This window comes from Lichenostomus cassidix, chromosome 3, assembly GCF_008360975.1.
Source record: "Lichenostomus cassidix isolate B80296 chromosome 3, HeHo_3.0, whole genome shotgun sequence".
NCBI lineage: Eukaryota > Metazoa > Chordata > Aves > Passeriformes > Meliphagidae > Lichenostomus > Lichenostomus cassidix.
In genome coordinates this window covers 50,718,762-50,746,439 of record NC_139483.1, presented here as the reverse complement: position 1 = coordinate 50,746,439, position 27,678 = coordinate 50,718,762, and the positions used below count along the sequence as shown (strand labels likewise).

General features: G+C 37.4%; 1 protein-coding gene across 4 annotated transcripts in view; it reads right to left on the bottom strand.

Moving 5' to 3' along the window:
* Positions 1-27,678, bottom strand: part of ADGRG6 (adhesion G protein-coupled receptor G6) — a 109,918-nt gene that overhangs the window by 19,633 nt on the left and 62,607 nt on the right. For all 4 annotated transcript variants that reach the window (XM_085055716.1, XM_085055717.1, XM_085055718.1 and 1 more), the window contains 12 exons: positions 26,474-26,559; positions 25,074-25,126; positions 24,940-24,993; positions 15,907-16,049; positions 15,095-15,209; positions 12,609-12,670; positions 11,267-11,474; positions 10,642-10,807; positions 7,286-7,426; positions 4,134-4,250; positions 2,981-3,026; positions 1,201-1,307 (listed from right to left, as the gene is read on the bottom strand). In XM_085055716.1, the coding sequence (XP_084911842.1) occupies positions 1,201-1,307; positions 2,981-3,026; positions 4,134-4,250; positions 7,286-7,426; positions 10,642-10,807; positions 11,267-11,474; positions 12,609-12,670; positions 15,095-15,209; positions 15,907-16,049; positions 24,940-24,993; positions 25,074-25,126; positions 26,474-26,559 (1,298 nt within the window). The remainder of the gene's footprint in view (positions 1-1,200; positions 1,308-2,980; positions 3,027-4,133; positions 4,251-7,285; positions 7,427-10,641; positions 10,808-11,266; positions 11,475-12,608; positions 12,671-15,094; positions 15,210-15,906; positions 16,050-24,939; positions 24,994-25,073; positions 25,127-26,473; positions 26,560-27,678) is intronic.

Below are 27,678 nucleotides of genomic sequence, written 5' to 3'. Positions count from 1 at the left end.
GTTGGGATTTTTTTCTCTGAAAAACACTTCACAAGTACAAATTGCTGGAGGCAGCTGAAAGCCGGAGGCTATGCTGCTGAGGCTGAAGTGCACCATATGGTTCCCTCTTTCATCTCCTTGATAGGCATTGCTCTGCCAGCCACCCTCTCTGGAGACTTTGCTGAAGGCACTGACAGAGTATGGGCTACATGTCTTATACCAACGCTCTGTGAGCATCTTTCTGAGAGAAGTCCTGTACTATAAGGCATCCCCAAAACTGATTAAAGCCAAGTAAGAAAACAGCCAGTATGGGTTTGCACATGGTGCAAAAGAAGATGTCACTTCATACTTTATGATATTAGATAAATCTTGTCAGATTTGCAAACTGGGTTTGCAAGGGACAACCCAGCCTTTCGATCTAAGGATGAAAGAGAATTATTGTGCTCCCTTGAATTTTCATTCTCATTACTATTTCTGCTGTATATAGGATGTTTTGCTTTCCCTGTTTTTCCTGACAACAAGTCTCTCTTCTCTCTCTTCTGAAAACAGCACTTGTAACTTTTTCTTGTACTTTTTTTTTCCTGCAAGCAGCTTTCCACTTTCTCAATCTGGAAATTTCAGATATACTTAGGCTTCTTTCTTATTCACTTCCCTCTTGTTACAAACCTCCTGCATCAGCTGCAGGTCACTTTTGTCAGATTATAATGTTAAGGGATGTGTCAGAGATGCCCTGCAACTTAGGACTCATTAGGATCACTTTTTTCCCCCTCTCTCTAGTGGAAATGTTAGTACTAGGCCTTGGTTGTATTAAGTTGGAAGTTACAATATGCTATTTGTATTCTGATACCACTCAGAAGTCTTGGTCTTAGGTCTTTTTTGGCACAATGTTTTCAAAATTCAGAAAAATCTCATGAGCACATTTAAATTTTAAAAAAAATAATATTTAGCCACTTGTAAAGAATGTAATAATGAAAATAAAACCAATATTCTTCCATTGCTAACTTTATTAATTATCTCATTCCTGAATCCTTATCACTAGCTACTTTGTTATGAAAAGAGAACTTTACAGTAATAAGGGGGAAAATAATGTGTTACTATTATCAAAAGTTATAAATAATATATATAATAAAAGTAACAAATATGAGAGTTGTCTTGACATAAGACAAAAACTGTGTTGCTGTTCCTAGGAAAGGTAACTCTGTGATCAGTGAGTTTGCCTACCATGAGGACCCCAAAATGTGTGAGGTGGTTGCACAAGCACACTGTTTCATTTTCATTGGATTCTGCATCCACCTGACAGCCCGCAGGGTTCCAGCCACCATTGCCACCTGTGGAAATGAAACATGAGAAACTGCTGTCCAACAAACACATGTCAACCTGTCTTTTAGCAGGTTCCTCACTTCATCTTGCACAAATGCAGAAGTGCTTTCTCAAATTGAACGAGCCAGCATTAAAATCAACCAGGAGAGAAGCAGGTGTCAGATTGCCTAGTTTCTGCAGAGAATCAGCCCAGATGAGTGCCCCAAGAATGGACTACTCTCCAGAAGCAATAGATGGAGATGTATAATAAAGGCAGGGAGCTTTTTTGTTGAGTAAGACCTATTATGTGTATCACGCATTAAGACACACCTTAGTTTTACCCACTAATAAGATGGTTTTAGAACTCCTTTTTCCCCCACTGCTGTGATGTCTAAACCTGCCTGCCTCCCACTCATATATCCTTGGGCGCATGAAAGCTTTTATGGCCCAGGAGTAGAGGGTCCTGCCCTTCCGCTCTGCAGCATGTAATGCAGGTCAGAGTGGATAATCATAATGATCTCTGGTGACCTTACAAAAAAACATGAAGTGAACTACTCCCAACTCACCCCACCTGAAAAGACCATTCTGAAAAATAAGTGGAAAGATTTTAGTTTTGAAAGTCAAATGTTAAAAGAGTAAAATTTGTTTCTTTTTTCATTTTTTTCCCTGCCAAAATATGAGATAGTTTTGTGAAATAGTTCATATTCTCTGACTCGTAGAGACTTTTATTCACAGCTCATGACAAAAAACAGCATAATTTGCTCCGTAACTTCAAGACAATCAAACACTCAAATTCAAGACATTCTCTCAAAATACTGTGAAGATGTTCCAAAACCACTTAAAACTCTTCTCCACTCAAGCAACCACTGGGAATAGTTTCTTCCCTGTGTGTTTCTCCTTTAATGTGATTCTTAAGTTTGGCTTCCTAACTAGTTTCAATGATTTTTTTGGTCATTTTTATCCTCCCGCATTCTCCTCAGTTGCTCTGTCTGTATTTCCTGCTTTGAAGTACAAATTGAATGGTAAATTTTATTTCTTGCAAGACTCTGTGTACTAAACCTCTCCATCCAATATCCCACAGCTCTATCTGTTTCATTTTAAAGAAGAGTAACATCTCAGCAGTGATCTCTAAAGCACAAAGATCTGGAAAGTCATCCCAGAGAACAATTTTGTGCAAAAGATGAAGAGCCTGAGTAGAACATCACTCCCAGGTTTGGCAGTTACAATGATGAATGGTCTAAAATCCTGCCTTATTAATATGCATCTCCATATGCAACAAAAAAAGCTTAAGGTTTTTAACTGTCACAGTCTCACAGTTAAATAACCCTATATTTAAAAAAATGAGCAGTTGAAAGTGTGGCTAAGAATCATTCATGTGTCTGAGTAACATTATAATTTAATTTGTCCATGGAGACAGATCAATGAAAAACTGCAGATGTGGAAAAAAAGTAGAAAAACTTAATTGAAAAATTTAAAATGGTAAAAACATTTACATTAAAAACAAGCTTTAAAAAGGAGCATTTAACATTTGCTGTTACAAGTAATTATACTAACCAGAAGAAATGATACACTTCATTGGATAGACCTCATTCAATTCTGTAAGGATGAATTCAGAAGCAAAATGGCCAATACTGTAGCAGATTTTAAAACTCAGACACCTTCACTCCCCACACAAAAGAAATTACAGTATTTTTAAACTTACCGTTTTTGTTCATATCCCAGAAGACACAGGTAGGTTTTGGATCTTCCTAAGGACAGATGTAAAAGTAGACTTAGTATATCTCTTCAGACATGAATCTCACCAACATTTACAACTGCTGTTGCAATGCATATATTTTCATTTAATGAGCAGAAGAATCCATATAATTTAGATTGTTGAAAAATTGTCTAATGTCAAATTAGAATTTTTTCTCCTAGAAAGACAGGTTTGTCTAAATTGCAAAATCTAGAGCACTGTTTCTATGTACTGTTCCACTGTTCCTTTTGCACATCCTCAGAACAATGAAGTTTTATTGTATCACCAAACTTATCCATGAATATGATGTCTTTATAGAATCTAAATATTTTTTACTGCTCACTTCTTTAGGGCTTCTCCATGAATCCTCTATGTATGGCTTTAAAAATGTGCAAATGCCTGCTGAACCCAAGTGGAGGTTGTTTTGCCTCACCTTAAAATATTAATTGTAATGCAATGCAAGATAAAGCTAATCTAACCGTGAAAATTACAAACCAGGCTCTCATTGCATAAACAATTTACTTAGGTAATGCATTTTAACATTTACTTCAACGTCTCTAGTGCTATTACCTCTTTTCGATTAGATACTGAGAAGAGAATCAAGCTCACACATTTTCTAACTGAAACAGTATGTGTCAAAAGGTTGCATTTGGTCTGCATTTCCCTAAATTCATTGCAATCATCTTTTAATGATGTGTTTCTGTCCATTTCTCTGCTGAAAACCCCATTACAACAAAATAATTCCAGGAACTATTAGCAAAGCGATTAATGTTTGCTCAAAGAATTTAAGTAATTCTGAAGTTCCAGTGTAATAAATCATGTCCCTGGTCATGAACATGGTCATGAACAAATGTTTCACCTACAGTTATTGGCCCAGAAATTGCCTCTGAGGGGAAGAATAAATGGTCTTTCAGAGAAATGAATGGAGTACGAATGCGTGAGGTTAGGAGAGATTATTTGTATTTACTTTTTGCTTACCTGCTTTTGTTCTAGACTTCTGAATTTCCATTTGAGTTTATGTTCTTACTCAAAATCCATCCCAATAAATCAAGCTGTATGCTTAGCCTTTACCATACACAATCTGCATTCCTGTGTCTCTGAACAATCATTCTTGTTTTACCTGAATTTTAGTATGCTTGATTGTAACCTTCACATAATCCTGAAGATCCTGAATGCTTAAGTTTCCAATACTGCATGCCACCACAAAACTGGTCAAATTGGCAGGATTTTCTGCATCCTTCAAAAGATTAATAAAAATATAATAAATACTTACACAGCATATAACATAAAAAACTGGAGTACACAGTTTCATTTCTGCAGTGTGCCATTGTAAGTAAGTTGTCAGCATTTCTGTACTTTCGACCACACAATATAAGAATATTATGTTTGTAAAATCAAATTAAGGGTTAGCCTCATGAAAGCTTCCCTATTTTCCTTGTAGTCATAAACATACATAGAGAGAGGTTAGAAGGCAAACAAAATTATAACTCAAACAATGTAGCAGATAACAACCCATGATATGATTAGCTCATTTCCCTAAACAAGAATGAACGAGGTCTCTTATCTTATTCTTGACACTGTCATTTAGTAAATGCAAAGTTTTCAGAAAATTACCTGTTTTCTGCACATAGTTGTTAAATCATCCTCCATCTTAAAATGAATGACTATGAGGCAGTAAACAAACTCAAAGCAATGTTACATGTTGAAGGAGATAGCATTTTCTGCAAGGTCCAATTTGATAGGGATTTAAATAGAATTCTGACATTATTACTGAGCAATAGGATTTTTAACCTGCAGCTGATAATTTTCCAGAAGAGAAGTTTTCCTTGGAAACTAATTATTTATTAAAGTAGAAGTGCATTGGAAATGCTATTTTCTTTCTATGAGCTTCTATTGAAACCAGAATATATACATGCCTGTAGGGAGGCTTGGTCACTGCCTGTGGCAGATCTTAGGTCAAATGAAGCCTATTGCCACTCACTTCCCCTCACAAAATCTGGTCTGCCAAACTCCTGAGCCCTTGATTCCTTTCATCTAGGAGTTTTGTTAACCTAACAAGATGTCAGGTTTCAGCTCAGCAATGGGCTTGTGAGACCCCACTGCTCACGAGAGACACAATGGCTTCAGTTATTAAGTGCACATTATCTTGACAAGAATATTTTGTTTTTCAAAACCACACCCAAGAATTTTCAGACACAGTATTTGAGATTATACTGGAGTTTTGTGGCCAAATTTCTTAAAGCCTTGAAAACTGAAGAGGGTAGAAAATGCAAATTTCTAGGCAGTTCTTGAGTATTCAACCAAGAAAAAAATCTCTTTTCTACCACCTAAATTTCAACATCTGACAAAGTCTATGGTAGTCCTTGGACATATTTCTACAGGTTTCAGTGGATTCTGTCTGTAGCACATAAGAAAAACTAGACACAGTTGGTCTCTTTAGGGAAGGCAACTTACTATATTATTATCCTTACAAAGTGATAGAAAAATGTTTTATGCATTAAAGTAAAATACAGATAACCACTTATTTAGCCATAGGCTGTGTTCAGCTAAAGTTCAACAGTTCAGGCATAGATGTGTACACTGAACACAACTGCCTTTGGTGAAGTGAATCCTACCCTGAATAACTTTTATATAGTCCTCTAAGTAATGTAACAATCTATAATCAATTATAAGATAAAACTTACTACAGTTCTCTTAGTTGCAGTAAAACACCTCACCTCCAGTGCAGCAAAGTAGGATGTTTCACTGTTATGCTGAATACTTTTAAGGAATACAGCTCATAGCATTCAGATTTTTGTAATTGCAGGTGGAATAAATATGAAATTAAATAAAAATGAGATACTCTTACACTAATGGATAAAGTTATTTGGTTTGAGATGGCATGTGGATGAGTTTATTAGTAGGCCTTATTTTAATCCCCTTTATCTTCTTTTATTTTTAGACTAACTAAAAATGTGAGGATTGCATGTTTTTAATTCGTTGTGTTAAACCCATCACCCATGAAGAGTTTGAAAAACACACAAAAAATGAAAGGTATTTTAGTTGCAAATTCAGGGGCAATTTTTATGGTTTTTGTTTTTCAATGGCTTATTAAGTACCACTTAGAAACACACTCTAGCACCATTAAGGGACACATTCTGACTTCATATGATTTAACGCCATTATGACCAGTCTCCATCTGTATTCTTCTGGGTTTTTTTTATTAAAGATATCCATGCTGTTTTTCTCAAAAGCAGGCTTAAAATGAATACAATTTGAAATAAAGATACTTTGGGGTGTATTTCAGAAGGCAACTGTGGGTCATGGGTATTTTCTTGCCTCGATTATCTGAAGAATCTGGATACACTGCCAATAGAAACGATAATATAGGGACAATACAATACTACGGAATTCTGCGGATGCACAAGGGCCAAAGGTCATTTGAAATACTGATGTGAAAACAAACTCAAGTCTTCTGAGACACATTCTATGGTTCACCATGAAACAATGTTTCCTTCTTAATTAACTCTTTTTTTTTCTCTCCAAATAAGTGTGGTTTTGGTTTTCTTTTCCAAGCTGCAAACTCTTCCTAATATTTTTGGTATCTAACATACAGGCACTATTTACAGTTACTATTTGATAAGACCCAAAACATAAAACATCAAATCTACCAGAACACATTCAGGTTTCGGGTATAAGTATTGTTATCCTTACTCCTATCAAAATTTGGCGTATTTATGAGAACACAGATATGAAAAGAATAGTGTATATATATAAACAAAAGTTTTCTGGCTGCTAAGCATCAGCCCAGGGTTTCCAACTGGATATATAGTAGTCAGCTAGATATAACTGGTACCCAACTCTTATAAGCAAAAGAGAGTACTTGGCAGTGTTGTATGGCAAACTCCCTCCTGATAGAAAAGAACCTGGCCCCACTGAACATCAAGGACTTATATTAATGCATTTTAACAGAAGTTATGCCCTTTAAGAGGCCTTGCTGCTTTACTCTGATTTTAAGGAGTTGGGTTACCGATTTCCACAGATTACCCTGCGAAAAGGTTTATTTCACATATGACAGGAATTTGCAGTTAAATCCCTGACTTTAATGCAACTTGGGCACTTCAACTGTTTTGCTACTCTGAACATAGGGCTGTCCTTAGTGTCTACATTTGCTGTCATCTGTTAATTCCTGTAACTCATGAAATGCTGTGAATTGATTACACTACAGGAAACTTTTAGCATCTGGCTTTGATTCACCCTATCCAAAAAGACTTCAAGCACACTAATGTTTACCTGGAAAAGACCATTTTTATTGAAGAAAGTAAACTGAGCCCTGGATATAACTTCAAACTCATCTTGACTTAAATTCTTTAGTAAACTCGGTGGCAGAACAACAGAAGCGAAGGCACTTGTCTGATCCTTGTCAAAATCTATCTGTTAAATAAAAAGAACAGAAGAACATGTTCAAACAAAACCCAAACCATCTGTTGTCCCCAGCTCGGTTCACATTCTTACACAGAAGTACATAAATATGGGATTAGAACCAATCAATAGTAATATGAGTTGTGTCTGTGTAAGAGGTGATGTAATAAATAAATTTTGCAAAGGCTGGGGAGGTTTGACAGCTTTCCAGCACGAGATCAGCCTTCTGCTACAAAAAGATATTAGATTAAACCAACAAAGAAACAAACTCCTCCCCTGATACAGTGATGACTTGGAAATAATGAGATGGCAATAATGGCAGTAATAATAATTTCCAATAACATTCAAAATAGTTTTCCTCACAGCAAACAATGTCAAGAACTAAAAATATGCTCTGAATCTTTCTTTCTTACATTGCATTAGTTGGCTTGATCTGCACATCTGAAATAATTCTCTTATGAGGTTTCATAGTTTCTCTATTACAGAAAGGAGATTTAAAAATTATTAGCATAACTTCTCTATACTTATTGTGCCGTGTAGCACAAAAAAAGACACTTCCTGACATCGCACAGATTTAATCTATACTGGCAATGTATCAGACGTATAAAAGCCCTCTGTGGCCCACGGACGTAACAAGTGAGTAGGAAATAAAAGATGATGGAGCCCTGGATGTTATTAGCAATTCTGTGACTGCCCACTTTCCTACCATGGCCTGCTCAAGATGTGCCACCATATCCATTGAAGGCAGGAGAGCAAGCCAGCTCACAGTGGCTCTATAGCAAAGGCATTTAACAATTTTACTGTGGGATATGGGAACTCCCACTACTGACTTCCCCAGAGGCATCCTGGTCATGTATTTACTGTCATGGGCAGATGTAGAATTCTAAAAGCACCATTAGCTAATAGAAATTTAAAAGTCATAGGCTACTGACAGATTATTCACCCCTGGAAATCAGTAAGAAGTACCTTGTAGATATCTCCTGACAGGGATAAATGTAGTTCAAAAACAAGTTTTCAGAAGATAATTTTGCCACAGTAAACAGAAAGTGTGTATATGATAAAGATGTCCCATTAGGCATTGTCCGCAAATAGAGTGGAAGAGGCTTCTCCAAAGAAGCATGGATATATTACAGGAACAATTTAATAATATGAATCACCGAAACCTAACTTAGTCAAAGGTTTGGCAAGAAATATAAAGACACAGGGGACTGAAATAGAATCTTTCCAGATTGCCATGGATAGATTTGCTTGGTATCCGCTTTAAGAAAAATATACAAAAAATAAAACCAAAACTGGAAACATTCTGACATACAGCTTGAAGAGTTTAATGTTCCCCTATGAGCCTAGGATAGATCATCACATCACTGGTGAAAAACCTCTGCTTTCACAAGGGAATCTCCCTTCAACAAGGATAACAAGTATCTCTCTGAGAGGCATGGAAAATATAGACAGTGACCACAGCAGCTGCAACTTTTCTGGTAGGAAGGATGCTAAGAATTCTCAATCAGCTGTTGGAAATGTGGAAGTCTGAGAAAAAACTCCTGTTCCAATAGGAACATTATAAGTAATTTGACGGAGTTTGGATTTTATGATTATTTAGACAGTGCTGTAATAAATGATTCCAGGACGAGAAAATTCCTGGATGTCCTCAAGCCACAGATGGTAATTCTTGTTATACGTGCGATCATCCAAAACCTGGCTTTAGAAATTTTCCTTTCCTCTTTCCATAAATAAAGGATGAAAACTGCAGAAGAAACATTCCTTTGATAACAAAGAACTATTCATCTTCAAAAACAGTATTGAGCTTCATTATAATGAGGGCAAAAATTTCTGATAAAATTGAAGAAATTTTAGTTAAATTATCTAGGAATATAAGTATGTGAAAGCTCAAGTACATTAAATCTATTTTCATCTATTTAAACAAGCATTTGAGTTTTGATCCAAAGTCTATATACATGCAAAAGTCCCTACTACTACTTTTTCTAGAAAATAGACTGTTATTTGTCTTCATTATTGGTTTGATTTTTACAGTATATAGTATCTTATAAAATGATCAGACATTTAGTAGGATTGTTGTGTTGCCAATTTGCAGCAGGAATTAATTTGTTTCCATACAGTACTTATACTCTACTGATTAGTATTTAACTCTTTTTATAATGCCATGTTTTGTTGAATTCAGTTTTAGTTCCTCTGGCCCAAATAATAGCAGATTTTTTTTTTCTTTTTCTGTGTAATATTTTCTTTGTGTTTCTTCAAGTAAGGCTCACTGTACATGAATGGTTAAACACCCAGGAAACTCAGATTACATCGTCTCTGCCATAGACTTCCTATTTAATTGAAAAAAAAAATACATTGCGCTGCATTTTAAAAAGCATTTAGGTGCCAAAAGATGTAGTCAGGCATGAAGTGAAATTTAAAACTTCTTGGCACCTCGTCACTACTGATTTCAAGAGAACCCTAGGAAAATCCTACAGGTGCTCATGTGCATCTCATAAAATATTTCAAACTTTTAAATGTCTGGGTTTTTGTATTTGTGGGAAAAAAGGAAGAATGAATATTTTTGAGGTGATGATAAATATCTTAACTATAGTATCCTGTCTAGATACTGTAGCAGTGGAGACCTTCCTAAATTTTGTGTCATCTCTGCTCATTTTATTTTTAATGTCTAGGCTGGTCAAGCTCCACATAAATGACTCAAACTGCCTCAGATATCCTAAATGGTACAGGCCAATCAACCTACATGTGGACAACTGGATAAGACTTAGGTCTCTTTTAGCAGTAAATGTTTAAACTGTGCTGGAAAGCTGAAGAAATATTGTATCTGCGCAAACATATATGTAGATACCTCTATCTAGGTATCTTATTCTAAAGCTGAAAGACATCAATGGAGTTTTTAGATATTCTACAATGGTAAGTACAGCAGGTTGTTAAAGGTTAATTTCCTTTTTCACTCATAAAAAACCCCACAAAACTAAAAAAGGGTCAAGTGTGTTCTGGATTTATAAGCAAATTACTTTTTATCTGCATGGAATGTGAGTTTATCTGTGTTTCCTGTCACTCAAGGAAATACTACATTAATCTGTTATCTGTTTGGATGATTGTAGGGAAAAGGAAACAGAAAGCAGGGGGGAGAATTGGGAGTTTTAAGTGGATTTATAGGAACCACAGTAAACACACTTGGAACAACAGGCACATTTAATGTTCAAATACAACTGCTTGTTCTGTACCTGGAAATCAGACGCATTATTCTGTGGACTGACACTGAAAGAACCACCTTTGAATGAGGTTGAATTTATAGAAGACACTCCAAGTGCAAGATTTCGTGTTGAAATGCTCATGGATGGTCCAGAAAAATGGATCTTTAAAGCCAAGGCATCAATAGTTTTTAAAGCTCTAAAAACAGAAATAAAAATTATTCTGAAAATTGAATACTGAAAAAACCCCCACCTATGCTCTGTATGCTCCCCACATCACAATAAGATCCTCTTGTTATTGACTGTTTCTATTACCCATCTGGGTATTCATAAGCGGACTGTTAGACTGTAAATTTATTCATCTCTCTTCAAACAAAACTTTTTGATTGACAAAAACAGTCTGACTACGTATCACTGGTCCTGAAATGATTTTCCAGCAATACTTAGATCTATGCTGTGTCATGTATAAGAAGACTTCCATCCAGATACTTTGTCATGCACACTAAAAGAAGAAATATCTGTGTGTCTAATTCTGAAAATTCTTTTTGATGGACATCAGAAAAGTTTGATTTTCTGGTTTGTCTATAGATGGAAGGATGAATCCTTACAGCCTTGCAGGTTGCTCTCAAAAGCTTTTCTCAAATGCAGAAATACTTACTCTGAAGATGAGGCTGCCAATACACTGTCTGAACTGGTTAGAATATTAGAAAAAATTGTCACCACGGTAGAACCCAGAGATTCATCAATTTCTTCATCGTTCACAATTTTTTTGAGCTTCTGCACAACATCATTTACTTTGTCTGAAGTCAGCTGCTGCCCCTCACCAGTGAGATTCAGAAGCTGATTGGCAATATCTGCTGCATTTTCTGTGAGCATACAATCAAGCAAAAAGATAAAGTAATACATTGCAGTCCTGAAGTAATCCAGAAATACAAATTTTTATCATCGCTGTTAAAAGCTAGAGTATGTTCAATGGCACTTGTAATGAACATAGGATTTTATCATTTCGTCAAATTTATAACTTTTTTTAAAGGTATATAGAACCTGCTGATAATATACTGTTCTCATCGGCTGTGTCTTTCTTTTCTTTGTTTTGAGTTTGTAAGTCAGAACTATTATTGAAAGGGATGATTGAATGAAAAAGAGGAATAAAATGAATATTATCTTTTCCTCTCCTAATTCTATCCTTTCTTCACTGGGAAAAAGTTTCACTCTTGAAGTGAAACAAATGCGTCCAAAGTCTCTTCCACTGAAAAAGTATTTACTCTTTTAAGCACTCTGAAGAAAGTCTGACCCCCTGGCAAATGTTTCAGTTTTTTCAGAGGATGGTACTCCAACTCATCAGAGGGCTGGCAAGCACAACACACAAGCACATTTCATTAGAAGAATCTTCCTGGTAAGGAAATTTTGATAGTGTGTCCAGCAGCAAAACATGTTAAACTGTAATTTCAATGTCACCTGGACAGAAAACTAATATAAACACTAGCCTTTTATAACATCAAAATATTTCAGATTTATTGGAATTTCCAAATAAGATTTTGAAAGCCTTCTTTAGTCTGCAGCTGGCTGTGGGTTTTTTTATAATACAGTTTACTGTCTACAGTCTAACACTGTAGGATGTTCATTTTACATGACATGATGTTTTCATATAATCTGACTGCAAGTACTCAGTCGACTGAGTTAGGTAGCCAGGCTCTCTAGGACACCTCTATCAACAAAGAAAATAAAAGAGGCTTCTCCAAAAAAGCAATTCAGAACAAGAGCTTACTGCAGGTGCTCTGAAATACAAATGAGTGTATAATTCTTTTCACTTGCCTGAAGAGCTTGATTTAATTCAGTAATTGCTATCCAGAGCTTTTAATGGGTGAGCTGGATTGAACTTGGGTGCACTTCCCCAGAGTTTAATTATTTACTTTGCACCAACTTTTTAGACAGATTTTTTAACAACTTAGCATGAAGAGAAAAGATATCCTTCCAAAGGCCAACATCAATATACCCACCTGTGCAATTTCTAAGATCAGGCTGACCCCAGTATGACGTATAATTCTGCAGGCCCAAATAGCTAAAGAGGAAAAATGACAAAATTCACATGAAATATAGTAAAAAAATTACATAAATATTTCATAATTCTTATGTAGGCATCACAGTGATGCACTCATCTTAATTCCTAATATTCCAGAAACATAGCCTCTAGCAAAACACAGTATGTATATTGACAGTGAGAGTATATGATTGATTAAATGACAGTGTTGAGAGAAACCCCAGCTCTTCAGTGGAAAATATGGCCTTACATTTCAGGAAAGACTCAAATATTGACACAAACTATTGGGTCTCTATTATGGCTAGTCAAATGCTGTTTCTATAATTTCTTCTTGATATAAATGGCTTTGATCAAGTCAATTGCAAGCCATAAGACCTCTCAGAAGAACACGCACAGGAGCTCTGTGAAGGTATAAACTTATGCCATTAATAAAAACTAGGGTAGGTCACTATCTGATTAAGCTCCAAAGTGGGGGGGCAGATACAAAGATTCCTTTTATTTTTTTAATTTTTAAAGCCCTACTGGAGCAAAATACAGAATCACAGAAAGGGTCAGGTTAGAAGGGACCACAGTGGGTCATCTGGTCCAACCTCGCTGCTCAAGCAGGGTCATCCTAGAGCACATGGCACAGGACTGAGCCCAGACAGTTCTTGAATATCTCCAGTGGGGAAAACTCTACAGCCTCTCTGGGCAATCTGTTCCAGTGCAGTCACCCACACAGTAAAGAAATTCTTCCTCATGTTCAGGTGGAACTTCTTGTGCACCAGTTTCTGTCTGTTGCCTCTTGTCCTATTGGTCAGCAGCTATGAGCAGAGCCAGGATCCAACCCCTTGACACCCTCCCTTAAGATACTCAAAGACATTGATGAGCTTCCCTCCCAGGTGTCTCCTCCCGAGGTTGAACAGGTCCAACTCCCTGAGCCTTTCCTCATGAGATGCTCCAACCCCTTAATCATATTTGTCACCCTGTAACAGTGGCTCCAAAATTAAACACACTTTTTCATCAGTTTTCTCTAAAGACAATCATATTGTCATAGCATGGAAAAAGGCAGGATGGTGAATGGGAAAATGTATCACCTTACTCAGCCCATGATAAAATAACATTATTGCTCAACTGATCATATTAATTATAACAGCACAGGTAATCACACACTGTGGGATGCAGATGACTAGAAGAGACTGTTAGAAGAGCTTCCTCTTCTCTCAAAACACATCCCACAGGTGCCCCATATTGACAAAAGCTAGTGGTGCCAGAGGCAGGGAAGGCAAAGCACAGGGCAGAACACAGTAATTTTTTTTTTTTAATGGGAAGTGCTCTACACAGGCAATGGTATAGTGTAGACCACAAATGAACAATAAAGAGAAGCAATACTGGGACAGCAAAGGCCAGAAACTTTAATTTCCAATGATTCTGAGGCTCTGACATTAAAACAACTTGATTTCTGTACTACTCACAGTACAACAAAAGTTGGTCAGTCAGAATCAGTTTTTGTACAGGATTAGGAGGCTGAGGAAGTGAGTTATTTAAATATAATGCGGGTTCCTTTCCTGTCTGGCACAGAACCTCAAAGCTGATTCATATCCATGTTGCCATTCTGTTTTCAAAAGTAGAAGATCTGGTCTTCTCAGAACATGTTCCAGATGCAATGTGGGTGGATAAGACTAATATATTGCATTTAATGGTAATTATCCTAAATACTGAAGGAATTAATTACTATTGCATCATCATAACCATGTTTAAGGCACTCAAAGGGGATCAAAGCCATCATGTTTTGGTAATATATAAACAGAAATAATAATATTCCCATTTTACAAATGGGAAATAGAACTGCAGAGTCAAAGTCTTTTGTAGATGTTTACAAGAAAAGCCTCCGTTAGGGAAAATTCATTCTAAACCTGAAAAACATAAGCTCAAATCTTTAAGCATAAGATTATCCTCACCTTCAATTATGACTAACTAACTGGCAAAATATTTGCTTCACAATTTCTTTTACTTTCCCCTGATGAGATGAGGTGTTTTGGATTAAACCAAATACACATCTCATCTCCACAGAATTTTATTGTTTCTTACACAAGTCAGATAGTCGTGGCGGAGTGGCAGCAAATCCAGTACTTTGGGCTCAGTAACATAAAGGTCATGGCCAAGTGTGAGGTCCTGCATGTGGGAGGGGGGTTTGGAACTAGATGATCTTTTGGGTCCTTTACAACCCAAACCATTCTGTGATTCCATCACTTGAAAAAACAGCTTCATCCTGTGATGAGGTGGTGGACAAGTCTTTTTTTCCTACCAAAGAAGTACATACTCTTACTGCACCCTCATAACTGCTCACAGTACAGAAATAATCTTCCTGAAATACAATACCAACCAATGGCAACTTATATATAACTATATAACAAGAAATCTGCATCTGAAGCAACCCAGCTTCTCACATATTTGAACACCTACCAGGTTCTTGATGCAGTCTGAACTGAGCTCCCGTGGCAAAATGTGAAGTTGGTCACAGTAGGCCTGGTATCTGGCCAAAAATAGTTTGGAGGGTTTTCTTCAGCTAAACATTTTTCTGTAAAAATGGGTATATCAGTGTTAATAGTAAATTTCTTCACCTAATCATCTTCCCTTTCTTGTCCTCAGCTCATCAGCCAGTCTACAGAACAAATTGTCTTCAAATGAAAGGTCTGGTTGTTTGCTATAGAGTGGCAATAGAGGGGTGCACAACAAGGGATCACATATACTGCTGCTGCTCACGGGAAAGAGTTGAATGTGCATGCTGCATCCATCTGCACTCCAGCAGCCTCCACCTTCTCCCTCCTAAAGGAAGGGCAATCTTTGGTAGAAGTTAAACGGGAAAAGATGAGAGCTAAAAGAAGAATGATTAAGGGCAGCAGCTGTCAGGAACACAAACAACATTGAGAAGTGGGGATGAGGGGCTTTGGAGGTCCAAAACATCTCATTTTAGCTCTGGCTGTAAAACATACTTCTTTATCCTCAAACCACCAGAGGATTTGTCAGGAACTGTCCCAGCCTCTTTGAACCAGACATCAAGACATTGACTAAAGCAATCTGGACAGCTTTGTGTTAAAAGTGGTATTTTGAGCATGGCTCTCTGAGATTAGTGAAACAATGAGGCTTATAGGGACAATTTAAAATCTGAAACATTCATACTGTTTGGAAATATGTGATTATTTTAACACAGAATATGCTTATATATGAACAAGCAAAACAAAATTGTTTGCGTAACAAAGCTGAACACTACTTACCCACTGGATCAACATCCACAGTCTGAAGCTGATATCCTTCTTCCATGGTTCGATTATTACTTATGAGCTTCTGTCGGATGTCTTCCTCTTCTAAATTGATGTTGTTGGTAGAATTATAAACCAGAAGAGCCAAAGCATTAAAACTGCAAGGAAAATTATCCAAGTGTTTCGGTCAGAAGTGCAGAGGCCAAATATGAGTAAATAAAAATATCTGACAAACTCTGGTTTTCTGAGTATGGAACAACATCACCAAAACAGGGACGCTCATTATCTGTAAATTACTGTTTTTGTATATGTAGGGCCTTGACAAGAAAAATGTTTGGGAAATTTAATATTCTAGTTACCATTAAAGAAGCATCTCATCAAAAGAGCTAAGAAATGTTTTCAAAAAAGTTCAGAAGAGGAAACCATTGTGTTGTGAGCTCTAAATGGGCCCTAATTAATTTTAAAAATCTGGTTGCTGATGGCTTAGGAACTTAAGAGCTGATTCATCCCACCTCACAAAACTTGTCAGGGTGGGACAAATCCTCCAGAGGATCCACCTCTACACTGACCACAGAGAAAGACTAGAAGATTAACAAAGAACAGATGCCTAACATTTAATCTCTTAAGTTTTTTATGGAGTGAAAAACACCCTGACATATTTCTGAAGCTTTTAGTCATAATTAGGAAAGTCGAGTTGCTCAGATGAGTAATTGACGTTTGAGCACTAATAGCTGTGCTGTACTGTAACCCACTGCTACTTTCTTGAGCATAAGAAGTAGTTCAAAGTGCCTAAGCCTCTCTCCTGTGAACAAAATAAAACAGTCCCCACCCTTGTCCAAAAACATAGCTTTTCTGGAAGGGAAATCATGAACAGCAAACCAGTTCTAGCAGGACACAGGAAACAAGCCCAGAGTGGAAAGCCCAGAAATTTTCTCCTGGGAAAAAAGAAACGCATATTGGAGATGAGAATATGTCGGTACCCAAGAAAGAGCATTGCTTGGCTCTGGCTAGAAGGAAGTAAGCCACTAAAGCATGGAACATTGGATTACCATGGTAGCCAAAATGTGGAAAAAAGGAAAAAGCAACCCTACTTTGGGCTGTCTTCTTCTTAGCCTTGCCCTTGGATACCCATCAGCCTGAATAAAGACAGACCTTTGTCAAGTGTGAGCTGTTCCTGGCAGCCTGGGGAGCGGCGGCACTGCCAGCACAGATTCAGTGAGTAGGGCACACACCCATCAGAGGTGCTTTCACCTGTGGCCCTCTGTGCAAGAAAGCAATGGTGAGCTAAAGGGACGTGTGGTCTGTAGGAAGAAGAGTAGCAGAAAAAATCTGTAGGGATACTAAAGAGGGCTAGTAGGGTTTCAGGTACTCCTTCCTAGACAGACCAGGACTTCAATTTAAAAAAATCTTTCAGAAAGACATCCCCATGATGACAGCTCAGAACTGCATTTTCCAGACATTCCTAATTTTCTTGACATATTCACTCTCTTACTGGTAACATGTTGCTGGAGAAAAAAGATAAAAATGTGACCACCTGCAAGCTTGGCTTTCTTTTTTCCCAGTGGATGTATTTTAGCAGAGTAATTCCAGCTATCCCTGGCCAGGTTGCTCCTTCCCTGCTCCCAGAGATACTGAGCTCCTCCTAACATTCCTTTGATCCCTGTGGAGTGTTCAACATGTATATGGCAAATAGGCTCGGTAGGGTGGATATGCATTAGCCAGCTTTTGCTATATACCTCAGATACATTACAAGCACAAGTTTATTATGGCACTTATTTTTAGCAGAAGCATGGAAATTGCCTACGGGATTGCCAAGTCCTTCAGCCCTCCAGGACTTCAGCCCCAGAGCCTTCTGGCACTTAACCATCTTTCCTAAAAGATTCTGGCTTCACTCATCTATTCCCTTTACTTCAGAAGAGGAAAGCTTAATATCCCAATGCCACTCCCTACCTCAGCACTCTGGCTGCAGAACAGACATTCTGAACAGTCACCACTACAACTTAGCTGCCTGTTTCAGGATTCCCAACTAACCAAAATGATATTTAGTATCCGTAACTGTGAGGAAGGATAACGCCAACAAAATAGAAGGGATAATGATAGATGAGGTAGAACTGGTTGCAGTTATCTTGAAAAATTATAGAGAAAAGTATTGATTATGAAGCACTGACAAAAATAACCCCTTAAACCAATCTGTTGTTTTCTGAGAAACTCTCAGAGCACAAGTCATGTATACTGTATAATAAGAGCCTACTCCATATTACAATGAAAACAATTTCTACAAACTTTTCACAATGACTCATGCTAGCTTCCCAGAGTAAATAAATACCTTTTAACTTGACAGCTGACGCAATATGAAGTTGAGTGCTTCCTTCCACTTTTGTCACACTCAGATCCCAGAAAGAAAACATTATAATGGTGAAGAGCAAATTCTCAGTTTGGGAAAAAGTAGGCCTGCACTGAAATAAATGGCAACGCTGCCATGCTCTGCTGGTGTCACCGGATTTGCTACACCCAACTTTAAATCTTTTATTGTGTGCCATATAAAGGCAGATAGATTCTCACAGCAGTAATCAATCACAAATTACACATCACCTACAGTAACCTGTACTGCCAGCATTACTGCCATTGATAAAAAAAGAAATGGACTGCGGTATAGGTAAACACAACAGGGATCAGTATGTTTCTCTTTTCTTTGACTGAGATGGTGACAGCTGGAGCAAGCAGAAAAGCATGGGAAGACTGGTGTCTATCCCACTTTGTCCTGGTCTGTTGGGCTAAGCTGGCTCAGGGAGAGGCATTTAGGAAGCTGCATCCTCATCAGAGGCACAGGAGGCGGTGGTGGAGCCTGCGCTGCTGTGGCACAGACCACAAAGCCAGCTTTCTTCTCCGGCAGCGTGACTCAGAGCTATTCCAGGACACTGTGCCTACACACGGGCTGCGGTCTCGCCGCTGCGCCCTGCGAGCAGCCCCAAGGAAGGATTAACAAACCACGCAAACCCTGTGGCACAGGCTGGCCAGCACCTGAAGAGATGGGGCTGATAATTAGCAACGCACATTTCTCCTCTCTGTTCTACCAGACAGGCTGCACTAATACTGAATTACTGTTGTTGTCAAACTGTTTCACAAATCACTATTAATTTCTTTCATAGTTAATATCATTTGATTTAAAGAATACAAGCAACCATTTTAAAAGAATTTAAATACACAGGGAATCTAAATTTCCACTAAAAGTAAATGGGAATTTCATTGCTAACTACCCTGGCATATTTTAAATAGTTTTAAAATGTCCACATTAAATTCTTTACTAATCTTACTGTTATGTTGTCTCTGAAGATCAGCAGTGATGGGTAGCTATAACTGAAGACTGACAGCACAGGTAGGCCCACAGAGTCACCTGTGAACAGTATTAACTACTTCACATTAACTGGACAGACAAAAAAAGAGCTGACTGTTCCATAAGTCACTCAGTGAAGATGCAATACAAAGAGCAGGCAAAATGCTAGAAAACAGAAAGAATAAGACATAAAGAAGTATGAAAGTAGAGGGAAACTAAAAGCATTCAAAAAAAAATCTGAATTGTGATTAATCTTCTACTTGAGGTGATCCTGCCTGCAACACATTAAAATGTTCAGACCAGAGAGAAAAAAATATGACTTGACATAGTAGACACATTCAAAGAAATGCCAAGGATGAAGAGTTTACTTTCTCTGAAGAAGGTGATGTTATAAAAGATAAAATCTGAGATTTCATGACACAAAACTAAAGATTGCAGCTACTTTTTGGACTACTAAAAATAAAAGCATCCTAAGCCTTCCTTTTAAGGCTTAGTAGCAGAACAATTTTGCAAGCAGCATGGTCACACCTCTTGCCTGTTCTTGTGTCTCTGGGTCTTGCTCCTCCTTGCACATCTTGTGTGAGAATACAATCAACTATGGCTTTTCAACAGAAAGCATTTATAATATGTGCTAATTTGGTGTGAAGGCTATTTATTACTAGAAAACATTGCAAAGAGCCAAAACAGAAAGGACTGGAATCCCTCACATTGAACAGCTGGTCTTTGCTGAAATGAGTTTTTGGTTACAATTGCACTGTGTTCTGAAACAACAAGAAAAACCCCATTCCCCAGTACACTGCTTTTCTAAAAATGGCATCTAACAATGTCAGACCTACACTAAATCTAGTTAAAGTCAGTGGAAAGTCAAAAGAAGTCATTGGAAATTGGAAAAGGGCTGGAAGCTTCAGCAGCTGACTAAGAGATCATTCTTCAGTCATTCAAAAGGAAATCCCAAATTCTTCCACCTGTGATGAAGGCTTTCCTTCATCAGATCATGGACACAAGATGCCAGCAGGGCACTGTGGAGGAACCTGAGGATTTTCACTTGGTGCTTTTTTGGTTGATTTTCCAAACAGAAATATTACACATAATGTACACATTATGTGGCATTTTAAAATATTTCTCAGCCCTGGGAAAGGCTGTCCCTTACTGCCTTCAGTAACACTGAAGTTGAAGTTGTGGGGAGTAGAGGTGGGCCAGGACCAAGCCCTTCCTAAAACCTCACCAGTAGAAACCCAGAAAATTTTTGAAATAGCAATAGACATCACAGATATGTTAATTCATAACAAGAATAGCGTAATTATTTCACATCAAATAATTTGAAGTAAACTACAAAGAATGTAAAAAGCCTAATACTTAGGACTAGAAAAGCAAAATTATGCTTCTCTGGTGTTGCTAACTCTTGTCTAAAACTATTACACAATCCAGCTAACATAAGTTTTACCCAAGTGCATTAAACTTTCCATTAAGCAAAACAACACCCAAGAACACAGCATGCAGGAGCCTGAATATGCCTCACTGACACTGGCGGCAAAACTCCCACAGACTTCAAAAAAGCAGGACTAGGCATGGGTAGTTCTGATTTCCTGTTTTCCTCTCTACTTTCGTTCCCAAGACAAGGGATTTCTGTTTATGTTTAGTAGTTTTTGTACAGATGGCTACCACAGTGGCTCTTAATTTGGACGAGATATTTAATAGTACTAACATTAACATTGTTTCCCATAGTAGGAGCAATTGAACACTGGAAATTGGCCAAAATTATGACAGTCAAGCAGTGGAAGTTGGAACAAGCATAAACTTATTGCATGTTAAGTGGAGAAAAAAATCATAAATTAATTGGGGCCTGAATTCTCAAAACTGCTTGCAAAATAAGAGAAGAAAGAAGAAGCAAAGGAGCTGAACTCTTTTTTAAAGACCAATTCCCCTACTGTGAGAAAGCCCTATGTAGTCATCTGACAAAAACTAGGATCAGTAGGACCTAACTGAGAAAAGCAGCAGCAGCAGTCACAGAAAGTTTTGACAAAGCTGCAGTCATAAAAGACAAAGAATTAATGAAACAAACAAACACATTTATAGTTTATCCACAAAATTGGTTCACTTGAATAAAATCCACAAATTGGTTTCACTCTCAAAGGTTTGTGCAAAAATAATGAGGGATAAAAAAGAGCTATATCCATATGCCATGCTGAACTTCTGTCTATTTTGAACAGCTGCCCTCTCATTAAGAGACGGAAACAGCACAACCAGAGGAAAAATTGAACACAGACATAAAATCAAATATAGCTGTGATAAAATTCTGTCTATTAAAGTAGTTAATAATCTACCAAAGTATTAGCTTGATATATACTGCTGTCATCCAGAGATGTCACAGTATTAAAGGTGCTGATAATAATATGCACTTTTGGACTTGGCACTGTGTCTCTCATCACTGGGTACATAAACTCCTAATAAGCAGAGCGTACTTTGGATTTCTGCAGCTCACTGAACACAGAAATGAAAGAGCAACAATCCACTTCAATAATTTTGTTTTGTTTTGCTCTTCTTCAGAACGCAGTACTGTTTAAAATATTTTTTTGGAAAACACCTATTTTTAATGCGACAAAAAAAGCCAGTTTCCTACCTCCCACTTCCAGCTTCTATTTCTTCTCTGAATCATTCTCTCTAACGATTCTTTCTCTTTCACAGGCAAGGAAACTAGGTGGGGAGAGTGACAGCTGAAGTTCCTTGATGAGGTAGCAGTGTGGTAAATAAGGGGGAAGCAAAGCAAAATGCACAGAACAGGCTGGGGAATGTTGTTTTGGTTTTTTTGTTTGGTTTTTTTTTAACTGCTCTGTAAAATACTAATCCAAAAGGAAAGAAAAAAAAAAGTGATCTGAATTATAAGAATATGAATTCATGCAAAGAGAGGAAAAAAACCTTCTCAAAGAGCAATTTTAAGAATTATTATACTGCCTTGGAAATAGGAAAGCTATGATCTTTTGGAAAATTCAGAAAAGAGGAAAAAAGCTTAGTGAGTTAACTGTTAAGACTAATATGTTCACTTCATGTAAAAGATAACATTAGGGCAAATAAACTTCTGTGTAAGGTCTTAAATTTTAACTGTGGAGTGAGTTTCTTTTCAGATGAACATGAAAGTAAATAGAGCAAGAAGCACTTAAAAACTAAGGGTAATGTCTAAGACTGCAACAGATTTATTCCTGACTATCCAAAATGAAGAAGCAAGAAAATATTTGGACAACTGCTCACAGAAAAAAATTTACAGGAACATTTAATTAATAGTAATTGCATGAAATCACACTGTGAACAAGTTACATACAAGAACTCAGCCATAATATTTCAGTGGCTCACCTGGGCAGTAAGGAATTACCACTGCTTCCATCAGGTATTTAGAACTTCTAACATCTAACCTGCTAATTTTTTATATTCTCAAGTGTTACCCTAGCGTCTTGTAGGATTTCCTAGGAATCCTATCCAGGAAAAATCCAAGTAAAGTCCAACAAAGAATCTTGACAGCAATAATTGGGAAACAGTAGGGAAAAAAGCTTGCTTTATGGATCTTCAGAAATTCAACAGAATTCTTCCCCACAAAGTCCAGAAGCAGATGTGTGAACTTCAAAGAACTGGTGACTAAACCCAGGAACACTGAAGGCTACTGGGAAGCTGATCCGGTTTTGGTTTCTGAAGGAAGGGATGTTCAAGCATAGACATACATGCAGAAAACCTAGGACCTAAAGCTGCTTCAACCAATTTTTCTCAAATGTTTTTTCTCTATGAGGTAAATGATGCATGAAAATATATTCAAGACATGAAAGCTATATGAAAAAAAGGCAGAAAATCCTGTGTATATTTATTTCTATACATGTGTATGTACATATACAATGTATAATACGTATATTTTTGTTAGTCACATATCATGTAGCTCACTTACAGTTTTAATTTTCTTTGCATTATCCCATCTGGGTTTCTAGATTGGGCAGAATCTTGACTTGTCTTTCTTTTTGTTATTGTTTCCTTTTCTAAGAGAACATTCACAGCATAATTCTCCTGATTATTTGGAGAACACCAAAATTTTGTGTGACATGATTAGCATTTGTACTAAATTATTCAGAATGATGAAAAAATGTCATTTGATATTGACACGAAGTGCACTAGAGCCCATGAGACTAGCTTCTCATTAGACCAGGCCTCCCTTGAAAAACTTAACATATTATGAACATGTAATTCCACTGACTCTGAAATTACATATAATGAGCAAATGAAATAGAAATGGGATTACTTCCCCATAAGAGTAATACATTATGAGAAGTAATTTAGTGGCATATTCACTGTATATCAAAACGGGATGGAAAGGAAAGGGAAATTACTAGAATAGTTTCTCCCTCTTGGCCTTTTTTCTTTTAATAGACCAGGGGGAAGAAAAAAAATCCAGAGGCCAGGATGGTGGGAAGGTGAGAGGAGAAGAAATCAGGTGTACAGCTCGGTCTCTAGCCTCATAAAAGGTACAGGAATAAGGATGGGGGAAGCTTTACATTCCTCTGCCGTCTTGGATTGTTGGGAAGACCTGAGGCATGGTCTCCACTTGAAAGGCCTTGCTGGCATAACCATAGCATTTAGAAGTGTGAAAAAAAATCCTACCCACATCACTACACCCTACTGTAAATGTAGGTCAAGCAGCAAAATAGCCCATTCAGAGACTGGGCTTAGAGAGTACCAGTTAAATGGTTTTGCCAATAAAAGCTGTCTTTCTGCTGTGGCTATGTGGGAAGGAGATACTACCTTTTTACAGATCTTTTCATGTCTAGGCAAACTCTGCTGAAAACTGGAAGCACCACTAACTACTTCCTGATGGTAAGTTGGAAATATTAGGCTATCCCTGATCTTAAAAAGCCCAAGTTTTACTGTCATTATCATGGCAGTTCTCGAGAGTCAGCAGTCAAAATCTTCTCCTACAGGACTTTTGCCTACATTGCAAACAGATATATCCCATACCCACTTATTGCCCCATCCTCAAGACTAATTATGTTTTGGTTTCCTCTCCTTAATTTGGTCCTAAAATTCCCTCCCTCCCCATACATCCCTCAGAAATCAGCCTGCTGCTTTCAAAGAAGCCTCTGGAGGCCAATTTTTTTTTTTTTTTAGGGGTGTGGGGGGTGATCCATCTAACTTTCTTTGGCTGCCTTTGAGGTCGTTCCAACTCCAGCGCCTCCAAGCCCAGCAGAAGTCAGGAAATGAGAGCATATGGTAAATAGTTTAACTCACACTAGTTTAGCTTTCAATTCTAGCACTATTTTTCACTCTTTTCCATCTAGTAAGATGTCTATTAACTCAAAAGGCTCTGGTTCAAGAGAACAAATGCAGTGACATGGACAGATAGCAGTGTACCAAAGCTTGTGGCTAAAGAAAGCTGGGTGTGTCGTACAACTCAAATATCCTGTATCTATTCAGTTTTGTGACAGATTAAACCTGAGCTCCGAAAAAATCAACTGTTAAAGTTTAAAGCTCAACAGGTTTAAACCAAAACAAACATGATAACCAGTATTAGGTTTCTAAGCACATTCAGAACAATGAGCTTGCCAAGAGTCATATATTTACAGACTTGCAGCATATGCCAAATAATAGACAATGAATCCAATAATAGACAATAAAGCCTGTTGTAACACCACTTGCAATAGTAGCTGTTGCCTCCATTGAGAAAACCTCTTCCAAAGTATTACCTTTGAATACTTCTTTTTTGTCTTGCTCCCTCTCTTACAGAGCCAGGGTGGATGCTATGAAAGAAATAGACATTAATTAGGGTGGACTAATTCTCCAAAGGAATACAGCATAAACATCTTCCTCCTTAATTTACCTGATATTGACCACATACACAGTGTAATTCCAGTTCTGGAAAGTACGGTTCAGCTGAAAAACAGGAAGACATTGATCACATTAGATGTTAAAGGGGCTCTTTGTTGCTTAAGGCAGTGTTAGAATTTCACCCTTCTGCCCTTTCAGAAATCCCCTTCAGTTTTGCAAAGCAAAGAGAACACTCACTTTTCAGTGATGTGATTGTTGTACAACTGGTAGTGAGAGATGTGGCTTTTTTGTGGACAGAGGGAAATCTGTATAAGGTCATGACACAGTGAATAGGTGAGTGCACAGGATGCTGACCTTTTCCTTTTCTCCCTCTCTTCACCATCTTAAATTCTCAGACACACTTTGATTAGGATAGATTTAATGAAAAAGCTACCAGGTAAATTTTCACCTGAAAGTCTTCAAACTTATGATGATCTTCATTTCAGACCTTTGTACCTTTTATTCTGAGTCTTCAACAACTGCTCTGTTTTCCCCCTGAAAAACACTTTTGCATTCTCTGCTAGGGTCAAGTGACACCTTTCCAGATTCTTTGGCTCACACCTTTGCCTGGCTACTGCTGCTAAGGGAACAGCCTTGGCAGGTGTGGATTACCACAGTTCTGGTTTGTAGATTACTATAGATGGTTTCCTTAGCTTATGAGAGCTGAAAGCTCCAGGTTTATTAAAAGGAAAATAAAGAACAGTTGTCGTATTTTATGATGTCATATTTTCACGCAAGTAGTTGGTACAAAGGTTTTACTAACTGTGTGATTGCAACTATGTGAACTGTCAAAAAGGACAGAGAATATCTTTATTCAGACAGGAAGAACTTTCAGAGGCAAGAACTTCAAGAGTCCCTCATCTAGAGGGCTCAGAGAGGAGCTCATGTCTGCTAAAATGGGCTAAAAAGAGGGACCACTAGAAACCACAGCAACTGAACTTTGGCAGAAATCTTCTGAAATAGAGAATGTTAGGATAAATTGGAAAGGTTTATTGCCTCACACGAATCAATACTGCCTGGTTTTTTTTAATCACTTCTATCACACTGTAACTTCAAACCCATATTAGCTTTTGAGGAGAAAAATTCTGTCCTGTATAGAGATGTTGGAACTCAGACATGCACCTCTTTTAGTGGACAATTCTGTTTTCTCCATACTTTCCAAAATCTCATGTACTATCTACATTTCTTAAGAAGCTAACTAGTATAGTGTAGACATTTCAAATTTTTATCTATAGTGCTGAAGAGCCCCAGCTAGACCTGAATTCATTACTGCACAAATCAATAAAAGAAAGATATTTAGAGAATACATGTGAAGTTTTTTGGTAGTCTCTATTTTTTTTTCCTTTTACAACTGATAACAGTGATGGGCCAGATTAATATATGTCATCGCACAGGAAAGAAAACTTAACTTACCCATTCTGCAATGACATCATGTACTTTCGACTCTGAGTTGGGGTTGGAACTAGAGACAGTTATAGATATCCTGTAGAATAGCCCACCTGTCCATTAAAAACAGCATTATAATGTTAGAAATGGAGCAAATTTACCTTTTAAATAATGAGACATTAGCTTCACCATTAATATAAAAATTTTGCTGAATCCCAGATACAAGGCCACCTCAAGCTCTTGTTGGCATTATAAACTCTGAAACGAATAAGCCCTGCAAGTTTGGGCCCATTCTCACTAGTCCTGCTGATTTGGACAGGAACTCCCTCCCCCTCCATATTTTCAGAGACACTTGAAATGTGACATGGAAACTCACAGACAACATACGTAAAAATAGTATTTTGCATACTCCTCTAATATGGTGTGTAAATTCAGGATCATGAAAGTGTAATGAATTTAAAAAATTATTATAATTAATGAAGTCTGTAAACACAGATAAAATCTGCTCCTAGGCACATTGTTATAATCCAGAATTGAACCACTGCAGATTAGACTCTAAACACTGTGAGAGCAGATAAAGCTCATCAATTAAAAGTAATAAGGTAACTGAGGACAGAATTAGGTGTGAGAAGGACTATAGAGCTCTTGTTTCCAAAGCACAGTCTTGCTCTCAGGCCTGGCAACAGCCAGAACGTAGAAGAACCCACATTTGCTTTATAAAACCGGCAGCTGAACAAACCTTCTTTCAGTCACAAAATGTGTAACACTTGACTCGGTGCAATTTTATATTCAGAAAACTGTTTTCAAATGGCACTGGGTAAATATAAATTCTCTTTAAGCTCATGAGTGGGTAGGCAGCATTACAAGATTTCACATCTAATAAATAACATCAAATAATTTCATAGTTATGCTCTGTGTTAAAAGTCTTTACTTTCCACACAAGCCAATTTTTTTTCATTAAGCTACTAAACATTCTGTAAGCTCTAGTTTGGTAAAATTTCCCAGGATGTGGGGGAGGTTTAAGAACTTCTGGATCAATTCACTTGCATGTATGAGTATGTGGGGCACTTCTTGGTTCTGGGCTGTTACCAAGGTTGTGGGTATCTCTATCACATATACATGTATTTATATAATCTTATGTAAATCTTATGGAGACACCGCATAGGACAGAGCAGGACATGACGATAATTATACAGAAATCCCTTTCTATCTCTGACTGGAAAGGAACTGCT